The sequence below is a fragment of the Quercus suber genome, unplaced genomic scaffold (genome assembly GCF_002906115.3).
Source record: "Quercus suber isolate HL8 unplaced genomic scaffold, Cork oak 2.0 scaffold_677, whole genome shotgun sequence".
Classification (NCBI taxonomy): Eukaryota; Viridiplantae; Streptophyta; class Magnoliopsida; order Fagales; family Fagaceae; genus Quercus; species Quercus suber.
In genome coordinates, this window is record NW_027070118.1 from 367,222 (window position 1) to 376,100 (window position 8,879).

The 8,879-nt window shown below is 34.9% G+C and overlaps 1 protein-coding gene across 1 annotated transcript; it reads left to right on the forward strand.

Annotated features, from left to right (window-relative positions):
* Positions 1 to 4,612: 4,612 nt before the first annotated feature.
* LOC112019575 (receptor-like protein kinase FERONIA) lies at positions 4,613 to 7,277 on the forward strand. The gene is given in 2 exon segments (XM_065766058.1): positions 4,613 to 5,679; positions 5,681 to 7,277. Coding segments are annotated over 2 exon segments (2,664 nt in total).
* Positions 7,278 to 8,879: the final 1,602 nt, after the last annotated feature.

Genomic DNA, 8,879 nt, shown 5'->3' on the forward strand with positions numbered 1-8,879 from the left:
TTAGCTAGCTTGTCTACGTCATTGAAATGTCATTGTATGACGTCAGCAACTCTGCGGTCTGATCCTAGAAAATGAACGAAATACCCTCGAAACCTAAAAAAAACCAAAGTAGCCCACTAAACCTAAAAAATGAACGAAATACCTCTAAAACCCAAAAATGACCAAAATACCCTCGAAACTTAAAAACGATCAAAATTCCGTCGAAACCTAAAATTTTGCTCATTTTTTTTTTTTTTTTTTTACTTACCCAATTGTGTACTAAATTGGATTGGTAGTAGATGCTTAACAATATTGGTGGACAATATTACTTAAGAGTAAAAAGCATTTGGGAAGAGTTGAATAATTTTGTTTTGATTTTTATTAAGAATGATCTCAATTGCAATAATAGAACAATTACTATCTACAACAATACTACAGATCATAGCATATTTCAACAAAGGGCTGAACTTAAACAACTCAAAAAATAACTAAAAAAATTCCCCAATTTCATTTAAATAAAGAAAAAGGGAACATGTTAGATGAGATTTTATTTTGAATAGAACCCTGATAACCTATCTGCAAATTGTATTTATTCATTCTACATTTGCTTTAATAGCTTGGGAAGTGTTGAGGACAAATTTTTACACCACATGGCTTCATTTCATTGGCGATTCGCACCACGTCAACACTATCATGGATTTTGGGAGAATCTATTTTAAAGCCCAAAAGAGTCCATATTCACAAAAATGATGCCGAAGCCCATGGGCCAAAACTCATGGTGATATAATCTCATTAAGGCCCGTAGATCGAGCTCATGGCACAACATCTCATTTTTGGCTCATGATCCAAGCTCATGAGTCTCATGGGGTGCAATTTAGGAGTCGTGGTTTGGAGGGCCAAGAAGTATGTTCAGTAGAGTTCTAGTGGTTCAAAGTTGATAAAGGAAAGCATGTTGCTTGGCATGTCTTCCCCAATTCCTTGAACTCTGACGGGTTAGTGTGCAATAGGTAATATTAGTAAGCCTCTCGTATCACATAACACTTAAAATGATAAAACTCCCCATGCTCTTTACATAAATTAATGTCCATCATATAATATAAGTTTTAAAATATAATTATATCATTCCATATTAATTATATTATTATTTTCATATAAATTAATTCCAAGCACATGGCTAAATATATATTAGTATCTCATATCTAGCATTAAATACTCTCTTTGCTCTCCAAGACTTGGTTAAAGTACAAAAAGACCATATTTACATCTCTAAGACTTCATCAAACATCAATCAACTAGTCTTTTACTTACCAAAATTATATATGGACTAAACAAATAATTTTTCAAGAGAGGAAACTTAGCTGAAAATACTAATAACAGCTCCAGAGGAAGCTGCAACAGCTTCTGCAAAAGTTGTAAAAGCTCCAACGAAAGCTGCCACAGCTTCTGCAGAAGCTGAAATAGCTTCAACAGAAATTGCAAAAAGCATCTGCAGAAGTTGTAGAAGCTCCAACAAGTTGACACATGTCCTAAAATGATGTCACTTGCCCATTAATGCCCAATCCTAGTAGCTAGCCATCAGAAACAAGAGGATCCCATAAACGTTATCTTGCCATTTTTAGCCAAACCATGACTTTAATGCCAAATATTTTTCCTCCAAGCAAGGTGTCATTTGGATGACATCTTTTTGCTATAACAGCTGTGATTGACAGCTATTATAGCTATAACGTCAGCGTTAAAGTCTCTATTTTTCTTCTTTTGGCAAAAAAACAAAGTCCCACCAATGAAACCACTTACTTTGCCAATGATTTTTCCTTATTTACTAATTTTCCCTTCAACTAAGTTCTGATCTAGTTACATGCTTGGCTCTATATAAAGAGGACCAAACCACACACCAAAGGGACCAATCCATCCCTCTCTCACCCTCTTATGCAGAAACTTTACTCATTTTGTTGCAAAATACACATTTTCACACTTCCCCATCTCTCTTACAAAGTCCCTCTTCATAGATAACAACACAACACACATATTACAACATGCCATTATCCATTATCCATCTTTCCACACTCCATTATTCTGAAACTTCATCATTTTGCTGCCCAAAACACATCTCCATCTCATTCTTTATTTCTCATACAAAATCTCCCTTCTTAGAAAGCAACATAACCCATAACATAAATAATCTCATGTATTCACTATATTTAACTTTCATATTATCTATCTCACATTTCCATATATTTTACAAATACATTCCTCACAAAATATCCATACTTACTTCTCATATATCTTTGAACTCCATATCTCACAAAGTGTACATATACAAGATCCATGTCCAACAAAGTATCTACATATAATTCATATACATATTACAAACACCATATCTCACAATATATATATATATATATATATATTTCTCACCATCTCTACACGTCTCAAACATATCAAAATACTATGCCACCTAGGATGGTGAAAAAAAAAAAAAAAAAACCATCCGAAAGCGAGGTTGGGGGAAAGGGGAGGAACAGATGTGGGGAAAAGAGGTGGAAGTGAAAAATAAAAAACCAACCTTTTAGCTATCATGTTGCCATTCCTACGTGGAAGATCAAATATGCTTGCTAAGTGATTATGTGTTTTTTTTTTTTTTTCATTATTATATATCAAACATAATATACCTTTGATTAAAAAAATTCATAATATATATACCATGTCATAATTACGAAAAAAAATTATAAAAAATTGTTGCGACTAGAATTATTGTTGCATAATAAAATATCCTTCACACCAAAAATCTTCCACTTCATTTCAATCATTAGACATTCCAATTTTCGAGTGCATTATCAAGTTTCCAATCATTTTGTAGTTTCTTCCTCAAGACTTTTCAAGTCTCCCCTGCCTTGCTTCTCATGAGTAGACAGCAACTTTGCTGGTATTGACCATTCGTGATTCGTGGTCATCATCCAACTAAAACGATGGTATTTACTATTATGTAATGAATTTGTACCCTAGCTAGTAACCTTTCCCTCTTCCTCCTCTCTTGTCCTCTTCTTCTTCTTCTTTCTGTTCTTCTTATTAATCTTTGTTTTCTTAGTCAATATTGTTGTGTTTTATTTTTGTCAGATAGACAATATTTTGTTAGACGACCAAAAATTTTATCAATTAAGCTAATTAAAACTCATGATAAAAATCTTACTTTTTGGACTATTAATATTTATGTGATGTAAAACAGACAACTAATTCCTAGATCATAGTAAGTGCTACAAGTCTAATAGCAAGAAATCCAAAAAATAGGAGTCAACGGGTTGACAATGACGAAATTGCATAAAATTTGGTGACATTAGTGACCCCATCATTGATAATTTATTTAATTTTTTTAAATGATATATGATTTTTTATTAACAAAATTATTTACTAACAAATAGTAATTTAACATTAATAATATGATTTTCATTGAGTACTATTTTTCTTTATTGAAGTCAAGTTACAGGACTATAATAATATATAGTAGAAGAACATGGCAATTAATTAGAATATTTACTTAGCGTGAAATTTCACAAACCAGATAAGTCATTATAGGCTGTTGATTGAGTCAATAACAAGTTGGAGGTATTGAGTCTAGGTAGTTCTTTAGCATGATGGTTAAAAAAACAATAAGTCCGCATAGGCAAACTCTCTCATAATTTTTTGCCGCTAAGGTGACAAATTCTCAATATATGGTAAACAATAAATTGCTATCAACAATGAGCTCAAGGGAAATTAATAACAAATTGCCACCTCAAATAGATGTTAAATTGTTATATATGAAAGGTTTTTGTTAAATTATCAATTTTTCCAAAAACTAAAACTTGAAATTTTAAATGGGAGATAGAGTAGATGAGATTTTAAATGGTAAAACTTCATGCTTTAATATTATGTTAAAATTTATTTTCCCAAAAAAATTAAAAAATATATATTTAATTATTTAACTATATAATTCTAATAGTTTTTGTATAAAAAGCTTATAATTTTAACGTTTTAAGGTACTTCTAGCCTTTTTTTTTTTTAGAAGAAGGCTAATAAAATTATTTAAAAAAACTGACTATAGTTGATTAAAAGTATATCATTGAGGTATGGATGAATATTCTTCATTCACACCAATAAAATATTAATTAACCTAGTTATTAAAAAAATATTAACCCAACTAGATTGTGAGGTATAGAATTTCCTGACGTGTATGGAGGAATTTACTGTCGCATCAGCTACAAGATGGCCAAAAGACCAATTTCATGGGCAAACACCAATTTCTCGGACAGCAACCAACGCTCAACCAAAGCTACTGAACGAGGAAGAACAATCTTAATAATTGGTGGGCCGCTCTTTTAAAATTTTTATATCCTCTCTAAAGTATCAGTAATAATGCCAGCATTCAACTAATAAAAGATCCTTATTCGGTGAAATCCCTAAAAACAAGAAAGATGTCTCCCACTAAGATCATCTTCTCAAGAACCACTCACTGAAAGAAAAAGAAAAGAAGATGGGGGTAGATAGCTTGATCATTGCCCTAGCTCAATAATCAGTTAATTGACCTTTATAAAGTAGGAATAAAAGGAGATTTTCCTCCTATCATTTCTTTTTCCATGTCAATTTGTTTCTTGCTCCCATGAGGAATCTCTCGATGCTCACACTCACACCTATCCTTTCCATCTTCTGCTTAGTTTTCCTTTTTTTATTTTTTCATATCACACTAGCTTCTTTCACAGCTCCTCGTTATGTCCCCGTTGATGATATAACCCTCGATTGTGGCAGTGCCACTTCAAACATTTCGAAGGATATGGATGGGCGAGACTGGAGTGGAGACTTCCAGTCCAAGTTCTTTCCCAAAGAGGAACATAATCTCAAATCTAATACCTCTCACGCCCCAAAAGAAGGCACCATAACAAAAGCTCCCTACAAGACTGCACGTATATCTTATTATCAATTCACCTACGTATTTCCACTCCCCGCTGGCCCGAAATTCGTTCGGTTGCACTTTTCCCCGGTTTCTTACTATGGTTTTGAGGGGTCTAAGGCCTTTTTCACTGTCAAAGCAGGTTCGTTCACCTTACTTACAAACTTCACTACTGCCGTTATTCTTGCTGATTCTTTGCAAAACCAGATTGTAAAAGAGTTCTGCATCAACGTTGCAGCAAATCAAAAATTGAATCTAACCTTCATCCCTTTTTCAACTACTTTGATTAATTTCTATGCTTTCATTAATGGAATTGAGATTGTGTCCATGCCTGAAAACCTGTATTACAGTCCCAAATGTGCACCCATAAACCCACTTTATGTAGGCCAAAGTCCTACGTTCTATATAAGCAACAACATGGCACTCGAGATGGTTTATCGATTAAACGTGGGTGGGAACTTGATATCACCAACGGAAGACACTGGCTTAATTAGAAAATGGTCCCCGGATATAAAGTACTTCAAAAATTCAGGCTTAACTATTCATAATGCATCTTTCATACCCAACTACTCTAAAATAGCAAATTACACAGCACCAGATGATGTATATCGGTCTGCAAGGACAATGGGCTTAGGTAGCAACAAGAACAAGATGTCTAATTTGACGTGGGAATTACCAGTTGATTCAGGATTTCATTACCTGCTGAGGGTCCATTTCTGTGAAATAGACAAACTTATATACTTCGTTGGCCAAAGACGGTTCGTCATATATATAGACTCTGTTAGCCGAAGTAGGTGCTGATGTAATATTGTGGACTGATGAACGCGTTACGCCTTTTCACAAGGACTATGTAGTAAAAATCCAAACGAAGGGAGTTGAGGACAACAACCATGTTCTCTCCATTGATCTACACCCTGATACAGGAGCTACTTCTGACGATGCAATTTTAAACGGTGTGGAAGTGTTCAAACTGAGCAACCCAGACGGTAACCTCGCAGGACCTAGTCAAATGCTGCCCTCCCTACCTGCTGCCTCTACAACCAAGGAGTCCAAAACAAAGAAAAGAGTATTCATTGCAATTGGAAGTGGTGAGGGGGTCTTAGTGGTACTCACTTTAGTGTGTTGCACGGTTCTCTTGAAACTAAGGAAGTCTGGGCACTATGTTTATTATTATCAACTATCAAAGTGCTGTTGCTGGCATGATCCATACAAAGGAAAGTCAACAAGGAAGAAGGCTTCATCATTACCCGAAGAACTATGCCGCCGGTTCTCAATAGACCAAATCAAAATAGCGACTGATAACTTCCACCAAGAACTGATTATCGGCCGAGGTGGTTTTGGGTATGTATATAAGGGTTTCATCGACGAGAGTATGATTGTGGCAATCAAGCGCTTGAACCCTGAGTCTAGACAAGGTGCTCGGGAGTTCAGAGCTGAGATCGAGATGCTTTCTCAACTTCGCCATGGCCACCTTGTTTCTCTTATTGGATACTGCAATGATGAGGGTGAGATGATCCTCATCTACGAATACATGGCAAATGGTACCCTCAGTGACCATCTATTTGACACCAAAAACGATCATCTCACGTGGAAACAAAGACTTGAGATATGCATTGGGTCCGCATGTGATTTGCACTACCTCCACACATGCATGAAAAACCCTATTATCCACCGTGATGTGAAGGCCACCAATATTCTATTGGATGACAAATGGGGTGCTAAGGTTTCAGATTTTGGATTGTCCAAAATGGGTTTGGACCAAACTGCTGTTACCACTAATGTTAAGGGTACGCCAGGATATTTCGATCCCGATTATGCAAGGTGTTTGCAAGTAAATGAGAAAATCGATGTGTACTCTTTTGGTGCGGTGTTTTTGGAAGTGTTATGTGGCCGAAAGGCAGTGAATTCAAAACTCGGGCAGGAGCAATTGCATCTACCCAGCTGGGCTCGGAAATGCATTGAAAATGGGACCACTTATGAGATCATTGATCCATATCTAAAAGGGAAGATTGCACCAGAATGCTTCAAGGTCTACGTGGAGGTTGCAGTGAGTTGTGTGCGTGATCATGGGATCCAACGGCCTACGATGAACGATGTGATGGAAAGGCTAGAGTTTGCATCAGATTTGCAACAGAATGCAGGCGCGGAGCAGGAAAAAATCAATCCTAGTGGTGATATTACCTATCAGGAGGTGAGATCAATTCGTATTTCTCAAAACATCAACGTTCACAATGTTGGACCCATGTTGGAATCGGAAACTGGTGATGGGCTATCTACGTTTAATAGTGGATTGTCAACTAATCGAAGTCTTGATTCTGATAGTGTGACTGGCACAAGTCGGGACATCTTCACGAATAACTCCAACGCTACAACTTAAGGTATCTTATACGTATTTAGTTCGAGGATCAAGCTCTGATAAGGAGCTTAATGAAAGAAAAAAGGTTATGGGTGCGTTCTAAGATGTATGATTGTATGTGACTCAAGTTTGTTAGTCTATCACTTTTTGCCTTCGAGTTCATGTCTGAGTATTTTACTTATCTTTATTCTGTATCATGGGTGGGGGTTGTGAAATGTATATATTTTGCATTAGGATTTGAAGCTGTACAGGGCCTTAGACAAGAACTTTTTTTTTTTTTTTTTTTAAATAATTAGAATATGCTATTAATTCTGTAGCTCGATTCCTACTAATATCACAATATAGCAGACCTGTAATTATTTCTCATTTTTTGTTTTATAACTGAAATTTTATTATTCGTTTCTTTTAATTTTGCTGATTAGATTTTAAATTTTATTAAGCAAGATCACAAACATTTTAGTTTTGATTGCGTGGATGATCAGCATAACTGCATAAGTGTACCTACTCATTAAGGATAACTAAGTGTAGGATTTGCATTTTTGTGAAGAATTTGCTTAAAAGAGCTGCTTGTGTCACTCATCAGGATGTCAGAATTTATATTTATAAGTTTTCAATGTAGGAATGGGAATTAATCTAGTTTAGTAAGTTTTCGGACTTAACCTGACTCTAATAGTACAGTTCGTGAATTTTAAAATTTATTTTTGGGTTCAAATATTTAAATCTGCTATTTTTGAGGAGAAATTGGATTTTACCTCATAGGTATCTGAATTTGACCTAATTTGTATTCAAATCACTAAAATAAATTTATATTATAAATTTAAATGTATTTCCAATATAACGTCATTTATATTTTGAATGACATAGTAGCATGTACACCAATAATGACAAGAAATAAAATATACACTATGAAATGGATTTCATTAATTTCATTTGAATGGAGAGATTTTTTTTTTTTTTTTTTAAATAAATAAAATTAAGTGCACTACCTGGTGGCAAGTGGGGAGGGCGTGAATGCTCGAAATCGCCTCGGATTCAAGACGTATGGCCGATCTTCTGATGAGAATTAAGTTGGTTTGTGAAATCAATTTCGACATTAATTTGATATGCTCGGTAACGTTGAGCAGAGGTTGAATGAGACTATGCTTGTATAAATTGAAAATAATTTGTATGGTTTTTGTACATTCAAATAAATTGTGAGGGGTTGATTATATACGCAATAGAGTTGATATATATCAAACACAAAATCCCTTGAGTGAGACTAAAATAAAGATTATATTAATGCTCCTTAACTTTAGCTCAATCATGGATCTGATAGATATTGAATAGACATCTAAAATGTAGTACTGTATACACTAAGCAACCCTCTCAAACTCGAGGTCTTAATTAATGAAGGAGGAATCCATCTTGACTTTTGAGACGAGATCCTGAAGGCGGAAAAATGGGTGAGACTTGGTCAACAAGTCAACAGTTAGTCTTAAGAGGAAACTAAGAGTAAGTGAAAACTGCCTTGTTAGAAGTGTTGACAGATGAAATCATAATCGATCTCCATGTGTTTGTTAATGAAAGACACCATTATGGGTGATTTAAATGGTACTGCAATTGTCACAGTCAACTGGTGTACTA